The sequence below is a fragment of the Aspergillus stella-maris genome, assembly GCF_047715825.1.
Source record: "Aspergillus stella-maris strain CBS 113639 unplaced genomic scaffold BDV14scaffold_66, whole genome shotgun sequence".
NCBI classification, from domain to species: domain Eukaryota; kingdom Fungi; phylum Ascomycota; class Eurotiomycetes; order Eurotiales; family Aspergillaceae; genus Aspergillus; species Aspergillus stella-maris.
This window is the reverse complement of record NW_027396860.1, coordinates 145,662-168,998: the sequence shown is the minus strand read 5'-3', so window position 1 is coordinate 168,998 and position 23,337 is coordinate 145,662. Positions and strand designations below refer to the sequence as shown.

The 23,337-nt window shown below is 52.1% G+C and overlaps 9 protein-coding genes across 9 annotated transcripts; 5 read left to right on the top strand and 4 right to left on the bottom strand.

Annotated features, from left to right (window-relative positions):
* Positions 1-439: 439 nt before the first annotated feature.
* Positions 440-1,230, top strand: BDV14DRAFT_203912 (Rhodanese-like domain-containing protein; the record flags this gene model as incomplete). The annotated part of the gene is made up of 2 exons (XM_073774399.1): positions 440-727; positions 829-1,230. 2 exons carry the CDS (start codon positions 440-442, stop codon positions 1,228-1,230), a joined length of 690 nt encoding a protein of 229 aa, XP_073624310.1.
* BDV14DRAFT_127470 (Tannase/feruloyl esterase) lies at positions 1,218-3,290 on the bottom strand. Its single transcript, XM_073766021.1, has 2 exons — positions 1,702-3,290; positions 1,218-1,638 (listed from the first exon to the last, which is right to left on the bottom strand). Exons 1-2 carry the CDS (start codon positions 2,908-2,910, stop codon positions 1,273-1,275), a joined length of 1,575 nt encoding a protein of 524 aa, XP_073624309.1. The 5' UTR covers positions 2,911-3,290; the 3' UTR covers positions 1,218-1,272.
* A 148-nt stretch (positions 3,291-3,438) lies between these two features.
* BDV14DRAFT_180796 (uncharacterized protein) lies at positions 3,439-4,745 on the bottom strand. Its single transcript, XM_073769960.1, has 2 exons — positions 3,526-4,745; positions 3,439-3,461 (listed from the first exon to the last, which is right to left on the bottom strand). The coding sequence occupies exon 1, from the start codon at positions 4,540-4,542 to the stop codon at positions 3,970-3,972; it is 573 nt and encodes a 190-aa protein (XP_073624308.1). The 5' UTR covers positions 4,543-4,745; the 3' UTR covers positions 3,439-3,461; positions 3,526-3,969.
* Positions 4,746-6,721: 1,976 nt separating this feature from the next.
* erg5 (C-22 sterol desaturase erg5) lies at positions 6,722-8,439 on the top strand (the record flags this gene model as incomplete). Its single annotated transcript, XM_073774398.1, has 3 exons — positions 6,722-6,881; positions 6,935-7,085; positions 7,155-8,439. 3 exons carry the CDS (start codon positions 6,722-6,724, stop codon positions 8,437-8,439), a joined length of 1,596 nt encoding a protein of 531 aa, XP_073624307.1.
* A 693-nt stretch (positions 8,440-9,132) lies between these two features.
* BDV14DRAFT_127418 (signal recognition particle subunit SRP68) lies at positions 9,133-11,259 on the bottom strand. The gene is made up of 3 exons (XM_073766019.1): positions 10,995-11,259; positions 9,796-10,935; positions 9,133-9,735 (listed from the first exon to the last, which is right to left on the bottom strand). Exons 1-3 carry the CDS (start codon positions 11,183-11,185, stop codon positions 9,225-9,227), a joined length of 1,842 nt encoding a protein of 613 aa, XP_073624306.1. The 5' UTR covers positions 11,186-11,259; the 3' UTR covers positions 9,133-9,224.
* Positions 11,260-11,363: 104 nt separating this feature from the next.
* BDV14DRAFT_180791 (putative translation regulator (Cya5)) lies at positions 11,364-15,586 on the top strand. Its single transcript, XM_073769959.1, has 2 exons — positions 11,364-11,493; positions 11,557-15,586. The coding sequence occupies exon 2, from the start codon at positions 11,639-11,641 to the stop codon at positions 15,497-15,499; it is 3,861 nt and encodes a 1,286-aa protein (XP_073624305.1). The 5' UTR covers positions 11,364-11,493; positions 11,557-11,638; the 3' UTR covers positions 15,500-15,586.
* A 226-nt stretch (positions 15,587-15,812) lies between these two features.
* Positions 15,813-19,241, top strand: BDV14DRAFT_127329 (MCM DNA helicase complex subunit MCM3). The gene is made up of 8 exons (XM_073766014.1): positions 15,813-16,026; positions 16,086-16,104; positions 16,165-16,216; positions 16,287-16,333; positions 16,385-16,490; positions 16,544-16,807; positions 16,868-18,927; positions 18,999-19,241. Exons 1-8 carry the CDS (start codon positions 15,954-15,956, stop codon positions 19,033-19,035), a joined length of 2,658 nt encoding a protein of 885 aa, XP_073624304.1. The 5' UTR covers positions 15,813-15,953; the 3' UTR covers positions 19,036-19,241.
* On the bottom strand, positions 19,242-21,204 carry BDV14DRAFT_127330 (Spo7-like protein). The gene has a single exon (XM_073766015.1). It carries the CDS (start codon positions 20,858-20,860, stop codon positions 19,448-19,450), a length of 1,413 nt encoding a protein of 470 aa, XP_073624303.1. The 5' UTR covers positions 20,861-21,204; the 3' UTR covers positions 19,242-19,447.
* A 1-nt stretch (position 21,205) lies between these two features.
* On the top strand, positions 21,206-23,310 carry BDV14DRAFT_127331 (putative alpha/beta hydrolase). Its single transcript, XM_073766016.1, has 2 exons — positions 21,206-21,729; positions 21,784-23,310. The coding sequence occupies exons 1-2, from the start codon at positions 21,568-21,570 to the stop codon at positions 23,224-23,226; spliced, it is 1,605 nt and encodes a 534-aa protein (XP_073624302.1). The 5' UTR covers positions 21,206-21,567; the 3' UTR covers positions 23,227-23,310.
* The last annotated feature ends 27 nt before the right edge of the window (positions 23,311-23,337 follow it).

The window sequence follows — 23,337 nt, the reverse complement described above, 5'->3', positions numbered from 1 at the left end:
AAGAGGTTGTAGCATTACAACAAAGTGGAGCTCAGATCTACTCAGTGAGCAGTGAGCACTAAAATAGGAAGGGAAGGCCATTAGGTGACCATCTGGGCCCAAAGGTTGTAGAAAAGTCAAGTACATATGCACCACCAACTATCTCTACAGACCAACGAAAACATTCATGACTCATGACATATCTAATATACCATCTTCATACCACAAACAAAGCCACAAAAACCCCTTCCTTCTCCCTCTCACCCTCCCACCTTGTTCAAACAAGACCATACTTCAAAGCCGAGGCGGTGGAGCTAGATATCGGAGCTAAACATCGTGACATCACCCGAACGCCGAGCCCGCAGCTAACCTTAACTTCTTCTACCCCAGCTCTAGGTACAACTCTACCAGCTCCAGCTCAACCAACCCCCATCAATCTCATCGCGATCAACAAGATACCATGGCCTCACTGATGCCCATCACCCGACGCCCCGCCGAGATCACCACCGTTATCTCCCGCGCTTGCGCTGCGGCGCGGACTCTCCCCTCTGCGACTGCGAGCAGGAGACAGTTTGGGACCTCGACTCAATCTCAATCATGCATCGCGCGCGGTCAATCTCCTCTAAATAATAAGACCAAACCCATCCCGGCACAATGCTCCTATGCCGCGCGGCTGCCGAAGACCACAATCCGCCGAATCAGCGAGCAGAGCGCGACGCCGGCGTTTAAGCAGTGGGTTTTTAACGATGTATGTTTTTCCCACTTTCTTCTCTCATACGCATTAAACTGGGATAGCACATAAGAGTTTAGATGGATCTGTTTGGGTAAGCTAATTTTTTGTTCAAATAGATCAACGCCCTCCTCCCCACCACCGAAGGCTCATCCCCCCCCTCCTCGCCCCAAAAGTCGCTTATCCTCGTCGACGTCCGCGAACCAGCCGAAATGAAAGGAACAGGTGTGATCCCCTCTGCCGTAGCAGTCCCGCTCGCATCGCAGGGCGACGCGCTCTTCCTAACGCCCGAGGAATTCGAGACGCGGTTCGGGTACCCGAAGCCTGGTGCTGGGGCGGGTGATAAGGGGCGGGATATTGTGTTCTATTGCAAGGCTGGTGTGCGGGCGCGGGCTGCGGCGCAGATGGCGCTGCAGGCTGGGTATGATGCGGAGAGGATTGGGGTTTATGAGGGAAGTTGGTTGGATTGGGCGGGGAATGGGGGGAGGGTGGAGAGGTGGGATGGGGAGGGGTATGAGTGAGTGATTGGTTATGTTCTATTCTTGTGAATGTTATAGATCTATCTATGCGTTTGTATTGGCGCTAGTCTGGGAGGTCGTGCCGTCTGTAGAGCAATGGTAGCTGCTCCTGGCTGTCGGGTTCCCATGGCCATCATAGACAGCTCTTTCCGGATAAGGGCAAAGAATCCTGTCATGTCTGATGTTGTTGTCATCGGTGAATGAGACTGGTAAAGTTTGCGGAGTTCGTCCTTCCTCAACCCAGGCTACCAGATCGTCAAATATCGTGGAGGGATACAGGCCCCCAGGACTCCAGCAGTGCCCTAGACCAGGCGCTTCAAAAAGGCGATAGTATTCCCGCACAGAAGGGTCCCTGTTTGCAACGTCGTCATAATAGCGTCTAGTATTCCTTGAAGGCACCAGTTGGTCGGCCTATTCGTAGCAATTAGTCGTCAGCATCAATATGCGAGGAAAGTGTAACTGAATCCAACCTACCTGTCCATGGAAAGTGAGTAGCTTCCCTCCACAGCGGCTGAACTCCGTTAGGTCTGGGTCGGAGGTGCCAATTATAGAATCATATTCTTCAATCGAGGCCTGGAAGATCTGAGCATACTCGACCCTCGTGATAGACTTGAGGTCGAAGCTTGGATCCTTTTTAACCGCCAACCGGATCCAGTCGGCCGCGTGAACCACCGGCAGCCCAGTGCATTGTCCGCTGGGAGAACATTGGGAGGACATGCCATCGGTAAGATTGGCAACAATGTTAACACCTTCCCAAAGACTTGCGCCTTCTGCTGTGGACGGCCCATACCATGCAGCGGTTGCCACAATTGCAGCTGATTCGGATAACGGCACTATTTCCTCGCCGCAGAAAACGTCTGCCCCTATGAGGTCAAATGGGTTGAGGTGGCAAGCATCTATGTTGGATACTATGCCATCAAGGACCCCATCTAAGCCGTCACACTGGCTGACTGTGGCATCGGTGAGATAGTCTAGCTCACACCATCTGGGGTACGAGTCGAGTTGATTCATGGCCAACTGTGTAAAGTAGCCGGCAACAAGGATCCTCGCCCAGTTGAGAGCAGGCGCGGCGGCGGCAATCCCATTGTACGCATCAGGGTACCTTTGCGCGAGCATCATTCCTTGACGTCCGCCTTGAGAGCACCCACTGAAGTATGAATACTGAGGCCTCGTTCCATAGAAACTCTCAGTGACATCTTTGCCGATGATTGCTGCATCATTCAATGCCACAGAGGTAAAGTCCTCCAGCAGGTGGTAGTTGACATGCCCCGGAGACTCAAGGAGCCAGTCCTCTGACGTTTGCAAGGCAGTGTGGCCGCAGTCCGTTGCTACGGCTACGTAGCCTTCACTGACTGCAGCGAGCATTGCCAACATGTTCGCGCCATATAGACCGCAGTAGAAGCCCCCACCACCGATTCCCATCATTCGCCCGTTCCACTCATCTTCAAGAGGGAGCCAGACTTCTGTATTGACAAGGTCAGACTGGTTCGTGTGGGAATATGCAACAGAGACAGCACAAAATGAGACATTCGAAGCATTGACAGCTTCATGATTGGTGTATACACTTTCCGGAATATATGCGGAGGTACTGGGAATGATTTTGGCATGAAGAAGGTCGATTGATGCGCCTGATAGGATTGTATGCGAGATCACCAGCCCGGAGCATCTGAGTGATGAATCCATCCCAGCAGAATTCAGAATCTTACTGATTAGCAGAGCCTGGAAATGGCAAAGAAATGGTTTTAAGACATATTGTTGAATAGACAACTGTCAATGTTACATGATCCCAACAGTCGGGATATTTAAATCATGGCAATAGTCCAGTTTTCAATGAAAACCAAGCATTGAAGTTAGAACGAGGAATATTCCCGGGCTTACAGCAGTGGGAAATGCCCGACTCACTTAAACCCTGCCCATCTTGCTTGATCTTCTTTCCCGGAGGGCTATGAAAACCACTGGGTAGGGTATCAGCACGAAGGGTTGGAACCACAGTATCAGTTTTTCCGACTAGGATTGGAGAGAGGTTACTGCGTATTCAGCTCCGATTGAAATCCAAGTTGATTAGTCGACATCACCCGGTACCTGCGGCTCGATATAGAACCCGAATGGTCGTTCTCGGATTTGATGCCGGCAGCCGCCATATAGAATTCAAATGTACTCTTCGAGTGCCGAGGATTTGATTGACAGTCTTCTGGCGGTTGATTTTGATGCGTCACAGTGAAGCTTCTGAGTAGCTGGCTATCAGTGATCAGTGTTTGTTGTCTGAGATCGGGAAGTGAGGTCAGACGTAGCACGAACACTACGCGTTCGTGAGCCCGGGTATCTCTCGAGTGTTTTCGAGCAAAGAATCCCCGGTCTGTGCACTGACAAGGCACGGGGCTCGTGGGAATAAGCGGCGTTTAGGCACGAGGTGGGAGATGACGAGGAGACGTGGAACTCGGCCAAGAAGTGAAGTCACGGCTGGCGGACGCACCGAGCGGGAAGGAACGATCAAGAGTACCACCGAAGGACAACACTGGTCGTTCCCTCCTCAAGGAAATATTACATAAGCAAGAAGGGAAGGAGCAACCTGTATCTAGGTGCCTACCTAGTGAACGAACCTTTAGTGCATTTTACATAGGTGAACTAACTCAAGTAACGTACATTTGCCTAGAGTGGGTAGTATGACAGCCCACGCGCATTGGCCTTGATCGACCCAGAGTCGTACGGGGTTGAAAGACGAAGCTCCGACATAAAACAAGCCTACTCATAAAAAATGTGCAGGACAGCCGGGTTTCCAGAGTCTTTCGACCATACCTCATAAGACCCAAACTCTGCCCCAAGATAGATTGAAAATTGCCCATCATCGTCCGCAATCTGGCAAGCGGTTGTCACATCCAATACAGGGGGGTTCGTCAACGCCGGTATCGAATATATGTCGAGAGCATCTGTCGAGGCAGGCGCATTCTCTCCGTTGACAGTGGCTTCGTCCCAGTCGGAAGACACAGCGGGGGCAACAGTCAGGTTGAAACCGCTCCGAGGGAGCTCTGTGAAGGCCGGAAATTGAACGGTGCACTCAGTGATGGTAGAAGGATCAACATCATCAGGAAGCTGAAAGCCAACGATGCTGCGCATCCAGGCAAGACCACCTGTGTTTGCACGCAAGCTGGCTTCAGAGCCGTAGGTGCATTTGTAGCAGTCGCTCTCGGGACATTCGGCACAACTGACCGTTGAGCGCATGATGGTCGCGTCTTTAATGGACGGTCTGCTGATTTGGGTGGCCTGAGAGGCGGTTGCGAGCAACACAACAGTGGAAAAAATGGTAGAGGCGTGCATTCTGGATTAAAAGTCATGTATTCGTGTATCGCTGATAAGTCCTTGAATAAGGAAAGGCACAGGGCATCTGACTTTTTGGATGTCCATAGACTCTGGCAACGCAGAAGATATATTTATACTGCCACCTGAAGATTGCCGGGTCCTGGTCGATCCCACGTATCTCAAGATCCTCGTATTTAGCTGCTCAATTACTACAAGCCATCAGTGGACGTCTATCCAAGACATGCGGCGGAGGGAATCTGGTTGGACCAAAGAGACCGCCGCCTCCCTGCATGTTCTACCCAATACGAACTGGAACCCGATTGAGATGTAGCATCTGAGTGATCGTCAGCAGGCATAATTTTAAAACATGCGGGGTGATTGGAGATGTTCTAAAGCCTCTGAGTAGAATGGGATTACCAGAATCAGAATACAACATAGAGGTGGCGTTGGCCAGTGCTTGTGGAAGGTGAGATGCTTTGCTGGTCCAGTTGGCTATCCGAGAGACCACACCTTCATAAAATTAGGCAGATGCTGTGTAAGTAGGCAATAACCGAGATCTATTTTGAGTGAGACACTGTGGCTATCCACATATGCAGGGCTGGCGGTGATGCTTCAGTGATGCTGGTTGTGAGGTCATGTGCCAGCGCCAGCCCAAGGTTCCTTCCCCTGTGGAAAAGCACCACTCAGACACCATAATTGCAATCGTTCTGCACAGTGGCAATTCTTTTTCAGATACGGGGACTAGCAAGATGAGATCCGTAACGATAACTCCAGAATGCATCGTACAGAAACAATGTCAAGCTTGCCCATTCTTTGACAGAGTATACGTATAAGTTTTGGCGCTGGGACTACCATTCAACTGGGCCAGAAAGACAGATTGGAGGTCCAAAACAAGTGATAAAGTTCGATACCCAGCACAGATCTTGTCTCGGAGACTTTGCCCTGGAGACGGAAGGTCGTACAAGAGCACACACGAGTGATGCGCTTCTTAACCTCGATGTACTCGGCACCATGATTGCAAATCATGCCACTCGAGGCCGCATGTTCATCCAGTCCAGATAGAGACACCCGCGTTCTTGCATGACCTCGTGGTGGAGTAGTACAAGGGTCTGGATTTTGGGAAGCTCTCCTGCGGAAAACTGCGGACCGGGCACGGAGTGCAGCTAATTCCAATATTCATATCAGATTATGGGGAGGCCGATTATAATGGTCCCAAATGGCTAGGATCGTCCTGGATATGATGCCTGGATATGCGGTTGGATTGTGCTCGGCATCGCGCTGAATGGTTGGCGATCACAGCTATGTATACATCCAGATTCGTGACAGCTTTCAGCTCTCCACCTTCCACTGGATGATAGATCTGCAGAACATCGAATCTGTACCTTGCAGATGATTGCTCCAGAGCCCGGGTGCCTCAATCTGGTTGGACCATTGAGAACAGTGAGTGGTCAAAGCTGCCTGAGTCATGTCGAGTTAAGGTTGTTCGGTAAAGCTTCCATGGGCTGACTTGACAACATTGACGGCCTGACAGCCCCTTGATGCCTTGAGACTTGAGGCACAAAGAGTCAGCCCAGTAAGGTGATTCGGCAATCCAGATCCCGGCTGGGGTCCAAGCCGCTGTAGAGTACCGTACGGTACAGATCAACGGCTGACGGTATTGAAATTATTCCCACTTTAAGCGGAGCAACGCCCACTGAAGCCAGCGCAAAGCCTAACAGAAATTTATAGCGTAATTTATGCACAGTATCATACAAACACACACAGCAACATCCGGTTTCCAGGGCGTTGATTGCACGCAGGTACTGGAGCTACAGAGTATTATTGATCCCGCTTTGGCGCTCTACAGGACTGCTTTGTCTCTATGCTGGACCAGGCATCCAGGTCCAGTTGACTGCTCGAATAATTAATAATTCGAGTCTTCTCACAGGATATTTGTTGCTGTCACACTATACATAAACGTAAAGGTACACAAAGCTGCGTGCTTGGTTGAGCCAGCCACCGTACTACTGGAACACAGTGGAGTCCTCGGCGCTTCTCCAATCTGCATCCGATCGACTCTACAATTAATTTCCTGGCCTTCTCCTCCTTATCCGCCAAACTCCCCTTTTCCTTTATCGTGTCGTATCCTCGCCTTTGGTCTTGTTTGCCCGTCGACCTTTCTCCCACCTCGTTCAAGGAGACTGTTCAATCACTCAAGATGGCTGAGATCAATGGGAGCTTCGTCTCCCCTCCGGCTGATGCCACGCTTTTCCCTCAGGTCTTCCAGCCCGCCGGGTTGGTGGCCGATTTCCTCGGTGGTTTGACCCTCTGGAAGACTCTGGCGACCCTGTTCGCGTTGGCCGTTGTCTACGACCAGTGTATGTATCCATTGAAAGCGAACGCGACGTGTCCGTTGCTGACCGAAACACAGTCCGTTACATCTACCTCAAGGGCGCCATTGTTGGCCCGGCGTGGAAGCTTCCTTTCATGGGCCCATTCCTCCAGTCTGTCAACCCGAAATTCCATGAATACAAGGCCAAATGGGACAGCGGCGACCTCAGCTGTGTGTCTGTTTTCCACAAGTATGTACATCTGCACCGCGTTTCCACTTCCGTCGCATCCGACAGCCTCTAATAACATGCTTTTGTTAGGTTCGTCGTTATCGCTTCTACCCGTGATATGTCTCGCAAGATCTTCAACTCGCCCACCTATGTCAAGCCCTGTGTCGTCGATGCTGCCCACAAGCTGCTCGGCAAGACCAACTGGGTCTTCTTGGACGGCAAGGAGCACGTTGACTTCCGTAAGGGTCTGAACAACCTTTTCACCCGCGGTGCCCTTTCTTGCTACCTTCCCCGCATGGAGGAGGTCTACAACGAATACTACGCTCGATTCCTCCAAAAGTCCAAGGAGAACAACCACGAGCCCACCGCGTGGATGCCCGAGTTCCGTGAGCTGATGTGCGCTGTTTCTTGCCGCACATTTGTGGGCCACTACATCACCGATGAAGCCATCATGAAGATTTCTGACGACTACTACAACATCACCGCCGCTCTCGAGCTTGTCAACTTCCCCATCATTCTCCCGTTCACCAAGACTTGGTACGGGAAGAAGGCCGCGGACATGGTTCTTGAGGAATTCGCAAAGTGCGCTGCCAAGAGCAGAGCTCGCATGGCTGCCGGCGGAGAGATTGGCTGCATCATGGACGCCTGGATCAAGGCTCAACTGGACTCTGCCAAGTACCGCGAGAAGATTGCCAAGGGCATCGAGGTCGACTCTTCCGAGAAGCCTCCCCAGGTTCTCCGTGACTTCACCGACTACGAGGTCTCTCAGACTATCTTCACCTTCCTGTTCGCTTCCCAGGATGCTACCAGCTCTGCTTGCACCTGGTTGTTCCAGCTCATGGCTGATCGCCCCGAGATCCTCAACAAGGTTCGCGAGGAGAACCTTGCTCTCCGCAACGGCGATGTCAACGCTCCCCTGACCATGGACCTGCTCGACTCTATGACCTACACCCGCGCCGTTGTTAAGGAGACCCTCCGATACCGTCCTCCCGTTATCATGGTCCCCTACGTTGCCAAGAAGGACTTCCCCATCACCGACAAGATCACTGTCGCCAAGGGCTCTATGATCATTCCCTCCGTCTACCCTGCCACTCGCGACGAGGAGGCCTACCCCAACGCCGACTCCTTCGACCCTGACCGCTGGGTCACCGGTAACGCCGAGAAGCACCCCAAGAACTGGCTCATCTTCGGCACTGGTCCCCACTACTGCCTCGGTCAGACCTACGCCGTCCTCAACCTGATGGCCATGATCGGCAAGGCCAGTATGGAGATGGACTGGGTACACACTCCCACCCCCAAGTCCGAGGAGATTAAGGTCTTCGCAACCATCTTCCCCCAGGACGACTGCCTGCTCACATTTCGCCCTCGCGCCTAATTGTCGCACGCACATACCGCAGACCGGAATGTCGGGCGACCCGCGTGACTTTATGACATCTCCACAAAAGCAAGCGTTCGGGGCCCGCAATGCATACATCCGGGACCGGGCCCCTCAACCCCCGACGTTTCTATCCTGGAGATAGAACAACCGAGGGTTTTCTTCTCCTTTCCTCTTCCTCTTTCCATTTCCAATTCCCTCTTCCTCTTCTCTCTTCCTTCTCCTCCTGTATCTATTCTCACGGATCAAACGCGCGCTACTGTCCGACGGGTGTATCATTTTTGTTGAATCTTTGCTGTTTTGTGTGGATTGTTTTGGAGTACCCGTGTTCTGCGGTCTGTTTCAAAATCTGGGACAGGCCGTGAGGAACGGAACGGGTTCGGACCTGGGCTGGCTGGATTGGGGATGAAATGATTTGGCCCGGCTCGCAAGCCGCAACCTTGTCGGCGTCGGCCATCCAACCACCCAAGCAACCATATATATTATGGGATGAGCCACGTGGAGTTGTTTGTCTGCATTGTGTGGCTTTGTTTTCCTGCTGCCGCATTACTGGAGCCTTCGATGACCTAGATTATGTTACTTATATTAATATTAATTCATGATTCTTTTACTGTTTAACTTGATCCGCAATTCGCGTCAACATTATTTTGTGTATTGTATGTAGTATGTATGTAATAGGTGTTGGTAGGTACGTAGGTAGTCACCAACATCGCAGTTAACTTATCCACAGACATGCACTCGTCTACTCGTACTTCTCAACTCCCAACAAGTAAAAAGCCATCCATCTACCGACCAAACCCAAACCACCCGCGCTTCCCCTGCTTCTTCTCCTCAGCCGGCTCTTCACCGCCCTGCTCAACACCCCTCACAACGCCCTCCCCATCCCGCGGATAATCAATATAATTCCACGCAACATCCAAGAACAACGGCTTGACAGGGATCGGGCGAATCTCAGGCGGGTAGGGCACAAGGTTCGCAAGATCCAGACTATCAGCGGCATACTCGTGCAGTCGTTCAACGACGGGCCGCTGATTGCTTGATTTACCCGAAGTCTCTTGCGCGGAGATACTTTCTAGCGTGACGAGGCCTTGGTATTTTGTTGCGAGGGCGCGGAGTTCGTTTTCCAGCGCTGTGGATTGGGAGGGGGCGATGTCGAGGCGGGGAGGGCCGTCGATGTCGATGGTGCTTTGGAGGGTGTGGGATGCCGTGGATGCGTGGGAGAGGGCTTGGGAGAAGAGAGCGAGGGCGTTTTGGGATTTGCCGAGGATGGCGTGGGAGCGGCCGATTGTTAGGGACCTGGATAGGGCAAAAGTGTTAGTATGGATAGATATAGCTTGAGGATCACGATTGCTGTACCTTAAAGCGCGGAAGTAGCTGCGCTTTGCTTCGAGTTCCTTGACAAAGTCTGAGTCTGCGGCTATACCTGGAAGTTCGAGGATGAAGTCGATACTCTGAAGGGTAGAATCGTAGAGGACAACTCTCTCGCGCAACCATGTGAGCTTCTTCCCGTTGGGCTGATCCTGTTCAGCTGCGACTTTCTTGTTCTTTGTTGGTTGCATCCGACTTGGTTCAAATGAGATACCGTCATTCTCACCACAAAGTACACGGTTACGACCAATTCTCCAGCCAACCAAGGCGTAGTTCACGGCTGTCCGAGTGATCTGTAAGCTCTGCATCCGCTTGTCACCTGGGTCCACACCCTCGCCTGCAAGGTCGTCAATAGCTGTTTTGGTGGCATCGACGGCGTCCTGACTGGCAATGATGACGTTGTCATAGGCAGCTGCCTTATCCTTTGAGGATGCAGAAGCGCCCTCGGCGTTCAACCAAGCAGCAAGGCGAGACTCTTCCGCCGAGGCAGCTGCAAGAGCTTGCGAAATCACAGCATCTTCTAATGTAACAGCGCGCGACCTCCATGTAACAGTTTCGGGCAAGTGCTGAACTTCACCATCGGCGGTTGTCCGTGTCCCCGCGACATCTTCTTGCAGGCACTTGGGGTCGGCTTTCTCGACTTCAATTCTGATGCCGGCGTCGGTTGGGAAGTACTCAATGGCCAAGGACGGTATCGGTTTCGAGCGTGGAAGCTTCATCTGATAAGCTGCATATCGGAGGCTCGGGTCGATGTTCCCGGATAAAAGATCACGGAATGCATCCTTCTTTGCTGCTTGTCCAAGCGCAGTGTAGATGACCCGCGAGATAGAGTAGTTCCGAGCACACTGTTCCCAGCTGCGCTTCTCCAAGTAGGAAGCTCCCACTAGCGAACTAAGGTATGCCCGTGCTTCAAGAATATCCGTATCCGTAGCACCGGAGCTGCTTTTATCTTCGAGTAAACCTACCAGCTGGTTGGCGTATCCGGCCGCTTTTCCAAATCGCGAAATGATGTGGCGCCGGGCAGCGCCGGAGATTCCCTTCGCCGACGGGTCCGCCGAGTGTGTTGACTTCATGTGCATCGCTTGAGCCCAAGCACGTTCCGCACTGAGAAGTAGGAGGTGGACATGGCTGATGGAAATTGCTCGTTAGTATCTGGAGGTAACTGCGACTTCGACATGAGAACATACAGCACATTCTGGCCAACAGCTTCGGCACTGATAGCAGGCTTAGCGGTGTATTTTCGACCCTTAGGAGTCGTCTGCCCCAGCTTCTTGCGGACATTGTGCAATTTGCGGGTTGTGTGCGTGCGGTAGGCATTGTAGTCTCCGGCGATGAGGACCTCCTCTCTCCGGGCGAAGATGTATTCGGTGATGTCCATGTTGATAGCGTAAACACCCGTAACCGCAAGGAGGTCTCAATCGGGACAGAGGGGTGAGTCCAGCAATGTCAACCCCAGCGGAGTGGAGGAAGTGTGGCTTGTGAGTGGTGGCCCGCCGCCCGATCGTAAGGTGCACGGCCAAACTTATCGCCGAGACGCTTCAAGTTCCTGCGCGTTGGTCCCCCAAAATTTCCGCTGCTGTCAACACTACAGCTTCAACTGTCATTGCGCATTGATTGCATCATTACTCAACTTGCTAATTGAGTTCTGCGTGATCTCAATAGGCCGGTAGATATCTAAAATTATAGGTCAGTCATGCGAAGCCGGTTCTTTCGGAGCTCGAATTCCTGACAGCTTGCCACTCTTTACAGAAGGGAAAAGAAACCGCTATGCCACACCATCCGACGAGACACCGGTGAAACCTAAGGCGAGAACGTATACGTTTAGGGGGGAATGCTGGAACGGACTGCGGGATGTGTCGAGAACGCAGGGCGGCGTATCTTCCGAGGTCCCAAACGTGCTCTCCGAGCTCGAAAAGCCATCTGCAACAGCTTCGGGCATTCCCTTAACGGCCGATCTGAACACTCGCAATGGCAATCCCCGAATCGGCAAGCCCTGCCTCCTGGAGACTCGATTGCAAACACCACCGGTGCCCCGAGCGATTCTCGTTTTCCCACGCTCGGTTTCCTCTACCCCAGTCAAACACAGGAATTCGTGGCGGCTTGCTTGCTGCGCTCATCGCGGATTCTCCTCACACGAAGGAAAAGAAGAGGTGGGCCCATTTCCTGTAGAGGGTTTGCCTCCAGGACTGGTCCTCATCGATCAGTTGGGGAAGGTCAACGCCATTCGATTGAACGAGGGCACCACGCGGACGCTCCAAAAGGGGAGGGCAATGAATCTCAGGATTGGGCGAGAGGTCCTCTTACGAAACTCATCAAAAGAGGCGTGCTTAAAGAAACCGAACGAGCATGGCAACTCTACCTGTTCGCTGGCGAGCCCGCTGACCTGAACTCGGCTTTACTCGCACAGTTTGGCCAATCTGAACTCGCCAAAAATCATGAAAGAGCAAAGCACTTATATAACGCTATTCCTGAGAAATTGCGGTCTGCGGATGACTACTTGAATATGACGAAATCGTACCTAGCGGCCAATCTATCACCGGACCTGGGGTCACTATGCCGGGAAGCGCAGACAAACGGCCACGGTCTTTCGTGCTTGACATTGGCTTTGGTACACTCCATTGAGAGAGAAAAATGGGGGTTCGCTCAAACATTATACGCAGCCATATATCCTCTAGACAAACGGGATTTGTGGAATCGCTTACTCCAAGCCTTGGATGTTTCGTCAATCTCAAATCACTTGCTTTCATTGTCCTTGCAACTCGATCGACCAAACATCATAGGAGGCTCGCAAGGGAAAAAACCTAAATTCGCCACATTCTTCTTTAAGATGGCCTTTGCATCGCGGGATATCATTGAGCAAGTGCCCACGGATGGCCTCTCTCTCATCATTCAGAGGTTTCATGCCGCAGGTGTCCTTGCACCTGCTCAATTCTACCGTTGCTTGTCTATGCTTCAGTCATCCAAGATCAGACCAGCGTTTGTGCGGTCCGTGGTCATTTATCGCAATTTCCGCTGGATGATGGACAACACGGTGTCGCATGACAATCTGCTAGATCAATTCCTAGTGAAACTTTCCGAGTGGCAGATCACTACGGGAATCGTGTATTTCCTTCAACAATATTCGCATTTCAATTCAAAGCCTTCCGTGCGAGCGTATCGTCATGCACTTATGGGGCTATCCAGGGCACCCGATCCGTCAGGTGTCCAAACGGTCTTTGAGAAACTTGTCGCTGACCATGGTCCGCCTCAAACTTGGGAACTTCTTACTCCTCGCCTTTACGTGCATGCAACAGTTGGTGACGTTAATGCCACCTTGACACAGTTGGAGAAGCTGTCCAAGGAATATGGACTCGAACCCAACATATATTGTTGGAATATCGTGCTTACTGCTTTTGCAAAAGCCGGTGATCAACCTGGATGTTTTTCTTTCTTCAAAATGTTGCTTGAGCGTGGGACAAATCTTGACTCTTATACATTCGGCATTCCGATGGCTTTATGTGCCCGTCGAGGTGACATTGACTCAGTCCATGAACTGCTTGAGATGGCTAAAGAACATGAAATTACTCTGAAGACTCCTATGCTTGATACTGTTGTTGAAGCTCATTGCGCCAACAGGAACTTTAAGACGGCGGAAAAGTTCGCAGAGGACTGCCTCAATGTCGAAGTGAAGGGCTCACGAGTGAGAATGTGGAACGTCTTGCTATGGAATTGTGCATTCCAAATGGACGTGGACTCCATTTCAAGAATTCGCTCACGCATGGATTCGGCCGGAATAGAACCTGATGACATGACTTATGCTACATTCATTCTCGGCTTGGTTCTCCTAGGACAAACCGAGTCTGCCCGCCGACTTTTAAGGACGCTCCATAGGGGTGCGAAAACGCATGCTACTGAGTTCCATTATGTCCTTGTATTGTACGGTTATGTGAAGGCTCGCAATCGAGACATGGTGCATATCATCTTCCGGGAGATTCAGAAGCGGTTCAAGACCCCTGGTTTGAGCTCGCGACTACTGTTATTGAGGTCTGAACTACAGCGAGACCTACACCTCCTTCAAGAAGCCGAAAACTCTGAGCATACGACCGAAGAGCATCTTGCGAACATTCACTTTGAGCATGCAGAACAGTCCCTTGCCAACGCGATCAGAGCCTTTGACCCAGCGAAAATAGTTACGACGCAGCCAACTCCCGGTGCCAACCGACAACGAGTTACTGAAGCCTTCCCTTTGAAATATTACGAATACATCATGGCACAGTATGCAAGAATAGGCACGCTCCACAGGGTTGAAAATCTACTAGCTGAGTATGCAGATCGTCAAGGATTGAGCGTTGAAGCTGCTCTCAATGCTGCCCCTCTTTCACTCATGGCAAGCTTAATGCTCGCATACGCAAAGGCGGGTGATCATGAAAATGCAGACAGATTCTGGGAAAGATCCTTGCAACGCGCACGAGAGCTTGCCACTCCCTTCGACTCCGAGTGGTTCTCAAAACTTGGAGCCTCGTCAAACTCGCCTGCATCGCCGCGTCCTTCTATACCCAACCTTGACGCACAGGGCGATGATGACCAACCCCAGGACTTGGGCCCACAGAGTATCTCTACGGTTCACACTCAAACTCCAATCTTGCCAGCATTTCGATTTTCCCTTTCTCGGGTTCTGTCGCATTACATGCGATCACTTGGCACTCGAGACCAATACCCGGAGATCGACCAGGTTATGAGGCAAGTCGAGAACCATGGATTCTCCTTGACATCATACAATTGGTCTGAATACGTGCGGCTGTTCGCGTGTTCCAAGAATATAGCAAACGTGCTGACAGCTTTTGCTGTCTTCGAGGAGAGATTCATGCCGGCTTTTCCAGGGTGGAGCAAAATGCAGAGACTTCAAGGATTCAAGCACTCGAATGTTTCTGATGCTATCGATATGATGGAGAAGTACAACACTTACAAATCACGCCGTATGTTAGGCCCCAGGGGCTGGAAATACTGGAGACAGATGCATCCTGATGTCATGCAGCCAACTTACGTTTCGCTTGTGTATCTCGCCGCCGCTCTTCTCCGGGCTCGGAAAAATAGTATCACGGTTGGAAATGCCGAACTCCGTGCACTATACACAACTGCACCCGCAACCATTGCGGCCATTGCTGAGATGCCTAGGTTGCGTGACAAGTTCCAGGGTATTATGTTGCGGAACAAGCCGCCGAGACCTGATCCTGTACTTCCGCGAACTGAGAAATATGTGTGGACTGGTGGAGTTCTAGGTGTCGGTGGCCGCAGCAGGCAAAGCAATAGCGCAGAATCGCACGATGAACCGGAACCCTCTGCCACAGACGAATTGTTGGCTGAAGGCACTGCTGATATCAGCACGGAACCGTCAACAGCCGTGCATGATACCACAACCGCTGATCCTCATGAGTCTGAGAGCCCAGACTGGTCCATGATCAGCTATGAAGACAAGTTTGACCTTGAAGCTCAGTCGGCGCTGGTCAAGAGACGCAGGCTTGATGGAATCGATGACGAAATCATGGACAAGGAGATGACAGCCCGCGAGCGGGTGAAGAAAGAGAAATCAGAGGGTCTTACCCCCGAAGAAGAACTTGAAGTTCTTAGAACAATGATGGAAGAAGCGGAAAGACCTCAAGACCCAAGGCATCTTGACGAGGAACCACAGGATAGCAGCGAGCAAGAGCCATGAGCTCAAAGCGTTTGCACTTGTACCATGTATATAATCAACTATCATGTAACATATTGTAAAATAGGATATAGATATTAGACATGTACCATAATGATCTATAGACAATCTTAACATTATCATTGAGTAGAATACTTCTACACTTGTCTTGGCACGTGCTCAGTGCGGAAGGAGCGCGCACGGCGTTTAGTCATCCGAGTAACGCGTTGCCAGCACCGCACGAACCGCACGAAGACGCGTCTCAATTATACCCGATCAGGACAGCGCGTTGGTAAAGAATCTCCATCCCACCCTTTCTATGCCTCTTTGCTCGCAACACCACCTCAAGCTTCACCTCCCCGATTTACGCCAATCATAAAGCTTCTTAAACTAGAATCGTTTTCTAAACATTGCCCTCTCTAGTTACCACTCTCTTTCTCAATTTGACACCTTCGAACAGGCGCAGTAACTTGTCGCCATGGACGGGGCGCAACTCCGTGATGAGGCCGCTCAAGATCGAGTAAGAGCCGCCGTTGAATTTCTGGATCCAAGTAAGAAACATTCGTCTTCAACACAAATCTTTCTGTTTCGCTGACAGCATTTTCCCTAGGCGATGCCAGGGCGCGCAGGTCCGTTGTCAACAATCCCTTGTTATACGCTTAGACCGACATTCTGACTTATTCGAATAGCTACCGAGCAGACATTGTGTTGATGCTAAACCGGAAACTTCGTCGATTGATAGTACGCTCTCCCTGATAAGGCTTATTTGGTCGGGAATTGCACAGAAATCTAACGGTATTCTTCTGTCCAGGTCAGCATTGATGAAATCCGAGCGCATAACCGCGAAATGGCCGATGGGTAAGCCACGATGCCTATACTACTCGAGAAATCTGGCTCACAGTATAATAGCCTTCTTACATCCCCGTTTGACTGGTCACAAGCGTTCGATCGGGCGCTCAAGGATGTTATCAAGACGCTTCCTAGCCGCCCGTCGAGCGAGTCTGCAGATGATGTTGTAAGTTTCTGTCTCGCTATATGAGTCTACGCACCCCATTTAACCAAGTCTAGAACTACTACTGTGCCTATGTTGGAGCCTTCGGAGAGAACTCATGTAATCCTCGAACTCTCGGTTCGTCGCACCTGAACCGCATGGTTTCCCTCGAAGGAATCGTTACAAAATGTTCTTTGGTCCGACCGAAGATCATCCAGAGTGTGCATTATGTCGAGCGCAAAGACAGATTCGTTGCCAGAAAATACAGAGATCAGACCATGACAGCGAGTGGCGCAACGAATATGAACATCTATCCCCAAGAGGACGACGAGAAGAACCCGGTACGTATGCTTTATCCGCATAACTTGTGCTTGTCTAATAAAATATTCCTTGTAATATAGCTTATTACCGAATACGGATACTCTACATACATGGACCACCAAACCATCTCGATCCAAGAAATGCCCGAACGTGCGCCCGCCGGTCAACTTCCTCGGAGTGTCGATGTGATTGTGGATGACGATTTGGTCGACCGAGCAAAACCCGGAGACAGAATCCAGCTGGTGGGAATATACCGCTCTCTAGGAAACCGAAATGCGAGCTCCGGCTCTTCCACTTTCCGCACACTCGTTATGGCGAACAACATCATTCAATTGTCCTCAAAGTCTGGTGGAGGAATTGCGCAGGCGACAATCACCGACACGGACATCCGCAACATCAACAAGATCTCCAAGAAGAAGCACGTCTTCGAACTGCTTTCCAACTCCCTTGCGCCCAGTATTCACGGTCACGATTACATCAAGAAAGCCATTCTCCTCATGCTTCTAGGTGGTATGGAGAAGAACCTCGACAACGGCACGCATTTGCGTGGTGATATCAACATTCTCATGGTTGGTGATCCTTCCACGGCAAAGTCTCAGATGCTCCGCTTCGTTCTGAATACCGCCCCGCTTGCTATCGCCACGACTGGTCGAGGTTCTTCGGGTGTCGGTCTGACTGCTGCCGTCACATCTGACAAGGAGACCGGTGAGCGACGACTGGAGGCTGGTGCCATGGTTTTGGGTGACAGAGGAGTGGTTTGTATTGATGAGTTTGACAAGATGAGCGATGTCGACCGCGTGGCTATCCACGAAGTTATGGAGCAGCAAACAGTCACCATTGCCAAGGCAGGAATTCACACCAGTCTGAACGCTCGCTGCAGTGTTTTGGCTGCTGCCAACCCCATCTACGGCCAATATGATCCTCACAAAGACCCCCATAAGAACATCGCTCTGCCCGATTCCCTCCTGTCCCGTTTCGATTTGTTGTTTGTTGTCACAGACGATATCGAAGACGCTAGAGACAGAATGGTCTCGGAGCACGTTCTGCGCATGCACCGCTACCGCCAGCCTGGCACGGAAGAAGGCGCGCCTGTACGAGAGCAGCTTAACCAGACATTGGGTGTTGGAATTGATGATGCCGAGGATACAAACCAACCCACCGAGGTCTTCGAGAAGTTCAACTCCATGCTCCACGTCGGCATTGCCAACGCAAACCGCGGACGCAAGAAGGACGTTGAGATCTTGAGCATTCCGTTCATCAAGAAGTACATCCAATACGCCAAGTCAAGAGTTAAGCCCGTCCTGACAAAGGGTGCCGCGGACCACATCGTCGGAACCTACGCTGCCCTAAGAAACGACGATCTCTCAGCAAACCTGCGCCGAACATCACCCATCACAGCCCGTACCCTAGAGACGTTGATCCGTCTCTCAACCGCCCACGCAAAGTCACGCCTCTCAAGCCGCGTCGAAGAGAAAGACGCCAAGATCGCAGAGTCCATCCTCCGCTTCGCCATGTTCAAGGAAATCGTCGAAGACGGCCGCCGCAAGAGAAGAAAGGTCACCACATTCGAGTCCGACTCCGAAACAAGCGACTCCGACTCAGACGACGATGGCGACGACACCCGCACCCAAACAAACACAGCATCCGCAACCCCCCGCTCAACACGCCGAACCCTCCGTGCCCGCGCAGCCGAAGCCCGCTCAACAATCAACGAAGATGTCGAAATGGACGCAGACGCAGACCAAGACGTCGACGGCGACGGCCTATACGACGCAAGCCCCCGCGGTCAGCGCACACAACCATCAAGCCAATCTCAATCACAGTCTCGCATGTCCGTTGCGTCCTCCCGACCAGCCTCGCAACTCGTCCAGTCGCAAGACGATTCCCAAGAAACAGCTGCACCCAGCACAGCCGCATCATCGCAACCTATTAATCCAGCCCGCCTGGCAATCTTCCGCAAGACACTGGGTCCCATGCTCGAGAATCTCTTCTCCGCAACCGACACAGCAGACGTCGAGGACCTCATCGGTGCCGTGAACACCGCTATTCGCAATAACCGTGCGTTGGGTGAGTCAGCTGTGTTCCAAAGAGGCGAGGCCCTCCAAGCGCTGCTGGCGATGAATGAGCGGAATGAATTGATGTAAGTTCCTCACCCTTCTTGATATACCATCTTTCGAGACATTGGCTAACTTGTTTTCTTTTTGCTTGAAGGTACCTTGAAAACGACGAGACGGTCTACAGGATTTAGATGGCCATTTTATAAACATCGCTTACGAATACCCTGTATCTATTTTGGAATGTCTGGAAGTGTGCGGTTCCGGATTCTTGTTTGTTCGTTTAACGTATTTTATTGTCATAAATCTCACTATAATGATTTCATTCTCTGGCATTATTGGAGTGCAATTAATGGAGATCATGTTGTTCCTGGCATACTATCAGACTTGCGGTTCAAGAAGGCTTGGGTTAATCTGTTGTGAAGTGTTCGAGGTAGGTGGCATGGCGCCTGCTGGAAATAGAAGAGAAACGAAGATGAGAAGAGTGAGAGGTGACATGAGGAAGAAGATCTCCACGAAGCAGCCGAAATTAATTAAGTTGGGTATATACTAAAATTGAAACTAAAGACAAGACCAAATTATCATCAGAGGCCCCCGGCAACACAGTCAGAGTCGACTGCCTTCTAAACCATCTTCCCTTTTCTTCTCCCTGTCAAGCGACAGTCCCATGGTTGAGACAGAGTCATCTGATGAGAATGATGCCGTGCGCACTGGTACACCCTCCCGGATCTGCGCTTGAGTTAACGGTGACAGGCCACGGTTGAGTGTCTTTGACCCGGCACGTTTTCGGCGTGGGGCTGATTCGGAAGCTGAGCCTGGAGTGGACGGCGTGATGCTACCACGACGCGGACGACCCGTTGCGGACGACCTGAACGGAGGCCGGTCGTCTGTGTCGATAGGCGTGGTGCTTCGTGAGGGTGTACGAGAGTGCGAGTCTGAGCGCGCAGAACGTCGAAGAGGCGATTTCGAATCGTGGGCTAATTTGGAAATACTCGGGTGAGCATGGTGATTGTGCCGGTGGCCCTTTTCACCCTCGATAGCCCTGTGTAAAGTTGCTGCAGCGAGTCGGCGCCGTCGCGATGCCTTCCTGCCAATGCCTATCCACCAGAACCATGCGCCTTCGTGTCGAGCTATTTGACGCTCTCGGTGGCGCAGTTTCTCTCGAATTTGAGCTCGTCTTTCATTTTCCTTGTCCCAGTAGTCAGTGCGGTAGTCGTCCCAATTTCCGCGAAACTCAGGGGAGAATAATTTTGGTAGCAAGAGAAGTCGGATATGGTCGCCACCTGGACTGAGGTCTTCTTCTACAAGTCCAGTTTCCGGATCAATGTTGTAGTAATACTGCTGAGACGAGCGGCCCCCGCGTTTTTCGGACAAGGGCCGGTCGACATAGTGAAAATCCCCTACTGCAGAGGGCGAGAACGGAACGGAAAATGGAAACAGAAACCAGAGGTAGGAAAGCAACTCCTGCCACCAATGACCCCGGATTACCACAAGCTTGGTGTTCATGGTCCTGAGACCGCGGTTCGTGATCGCAAGCCAGCGCCGGGGCCAACGGATTCCACGTTCCCACTGGCCAGTGCCCCATACCAGGAGTGCTGTCACCACACCTCCTAGAAGGGCAACCCGTTCCCACATCTCGACGACCCAGTATACCGAACCTCCAACTCCGCGTCCGTCTTCTCGCGGACGCAGGAATAGCGCGTATCCAAAGTATGTAATCCATGCTCCAAGCAGAAGCAAAAAGAACGTGTTTTGTCGCCGACGTTCCCGAAGCTGCAAGTACTGCGCTCGGAACGAGCTTTCCATTATGAGGAGGTTGAGATAAATCTGAGGTGGGGAGGAAGGTAGGGTAGAGAGAGGGTCGGAAGTGGATGCCGGCGATGATGCATCGGGTGGTGTTGAGGGGTAGGCTCCTTGACTGGGCGTCAATGGATCTGGAGAAGGAGCCGAATGAGACCGTAAGCGATTACTCGGGGCTGGTGAGCCCTTGACAAGCTGGTCAAGACTCTGTGTCGCCATCGTGATGGAGATTGGAAAATGCGATGTTGGTTATGGGCAGGTTAAGCGGGCGGGAGACAGCTTTGCGACAGGTGACTATGAAGAGGAAAACCAGATGGAAGAGGTCAAGAGAACGAGCATGGCCGCCGTACAGCCGTGCGCTATCTCATCGCATGAAGAAGAGAGCTGGTGCAGGTGCAGGTGTTTGGTGAAGTGAAGATGAAGAGAGTTCGGTCGACTACGTAAGGGTGTTGGGACGAGGACAAGATCGTTTGGCGGGCAACAACCAACAACCACTTTGACTTCTCCACCTCTTCCCTTTCCAACTTTCTCTACAACTCAAGCCACCCCGGCCTTCTGCTTCACGCCATATTTACTTGAACCCCTAAATCAGCTCTACTCAATCTTTATCGCCGCAGCAGCTCCGAAGTTCGCTCTTTTTTCGCCTGACGTCGCGACATTCCATTGGGTCGGGGATAACCGGTGTTTGGCGCACTCGATTACTTTTCTCCGTCATTCGCCTCCTTTGTTGCCTACCTATTACCATAGACTTACGCTGTTCTTATTCTTATGAACGAGAGTAGCAGACGGAGAGAATCTCTCTTCTGTTACTCTATCTTTTGCGCGACAAGGTGCCAACAACACGACTTCCGCTTTTCTTCCGCCCTCCCCGACCCAGGGCCTTCGTCCCGCTCAATCTCACTGTTTCCCGCCGCTTGACGTCGTCGATGGCATCGGAATCTCTAAGCTCGTCCCGTAGCGAGCTTCAAGATCGCAGCCAGCAAGGTGCCGCGGCCAACAACGTTCCTCACGCCGCTCGCGGGGCAGCCGCAACTCCAACTCCAATGGCGTGGTTTCCGCTAGGTTATAGGGAGGGGTTCAGTCAGTGGGTATGGCGATCCCGGGGAAGTGGCAAATGTCACATTGTCACTAACATTCTATAGTGGTCTTCTGCACCGGCCGCCGCGGCTGAACACAAAGTCCTCTCGTATCTTCCCTACCTCCAACATCAACCGCCGACTCACTTACAGACCGGAAAAACGGCCAATGGCTCAAGCGGCGAACCTGGAAGTCTACAATCTGCGGATCAGAGTCAGCAAAGCGAGGTCGCAGCTAACTCTTCCGATGACCCGTACGGGCCTCGACGGTGGCTGTCCAGTATGGTGCAGCTGAGCGGCAAGAATCGGGCCCTCAATGAGTTCTCTGTGGAGCGAGTTGGTGAAGAGGCAGACCAGCACTTGGTTATGCTCCACGGGTATGGAGCCGGTTTGGGTTTCTTCTACAAAAACTTCGAGCCTTTGAGCCGTTTAAAAGGATGGCAGCTCCACGCACTGGACCTCCTCGGCATGGGTCGCAGCACCCGAACACCGTTCCGCATCAAAGCCAAGGAGCGCGAAGAGGCCATCAGAGAAGCTGAGGATTGGTTCGTTGATGCTCTAGAAGAATGGCGCGTGAAGCGCAACATCGAGCGTTTCACACTTCTAGGACACAGCTTAGGAGGCTACATTGCCGTGAATTACGCTCTCAAATACCCAGGGCGCCTCAACAAGCTCATCCTGGCCTCCCCGGTGGGTATCCCGGAAGACCCATACGCCATGACAGCGGACCTACCCGAAAAGCAAGAGCAGCCCGCCATTGCAGCCCAAGCCGCCGCAGTGCCACCCGGCGATGCACCTAAGGGCGACAACAACATTCTTCTCAAAGGCCCGCCCGCAGACGCCTCTGGTGACCGCCCTCCCCGCCGCACAATTCCCAAGTGGTTCGCCTACCTTTGGGAGGCCAACATCTCCCCATTCAGTTTGGTTCGCTGGGCAGGACCCCTCGGCCCTCGTCTTGTGTCAGGTTGGACATCTCGGCGCTTCTCGCATCTCCCCGCCGACGAAGCCAAGGCCCTTCACGACTACTCCTACTCCATCTTCAGCATGCGCGGAAGTGGCGAGTACGCCCTCGCTTACATCCTCGCACCCGGCGCCTTCGCCCGCAGCCCCCTCATCCGCCGTATCCAGGACGTCGGCCGCCAAATGATCCCCGCCTCGACAGCTACAGCTGAAACTACCGCTACCAGCGCCGCCACGAATCAAGAAAACAAGCCCCGCCGCGAAACCGGTCTCCCCGTCGTCTTTATGTACGGTGACCACGATTGGATGGACTACAAGGGTGGCCAGCAAGCAGCCGCTAAACTGGATGCCGAGAAGCGCCGCGTTCTTGAAACCGCTACGCCAGAGGAACGCGAAGCAGAGAATGGTTCCGCTAAGGTCGTCATGATCAGGAACTCAGGACACCACGTTTACCTCGACGGATGGGAGCAGTTCAATGACTCTGTGCTGAAGGAGATGGACGAGATCGCGAAGAAGGAGAGGGAGAGATCGAAGCGGGATTCAGCGTAATCACTCTTCTTTCCTTTCCTTTCCTTTCCTCTCCTCTCCTCATATCGCATGCTATATTAGCTACCTACATTCTTCACTCTTTTCACTTTTTTTTTTGGAGCGATTGTTTTA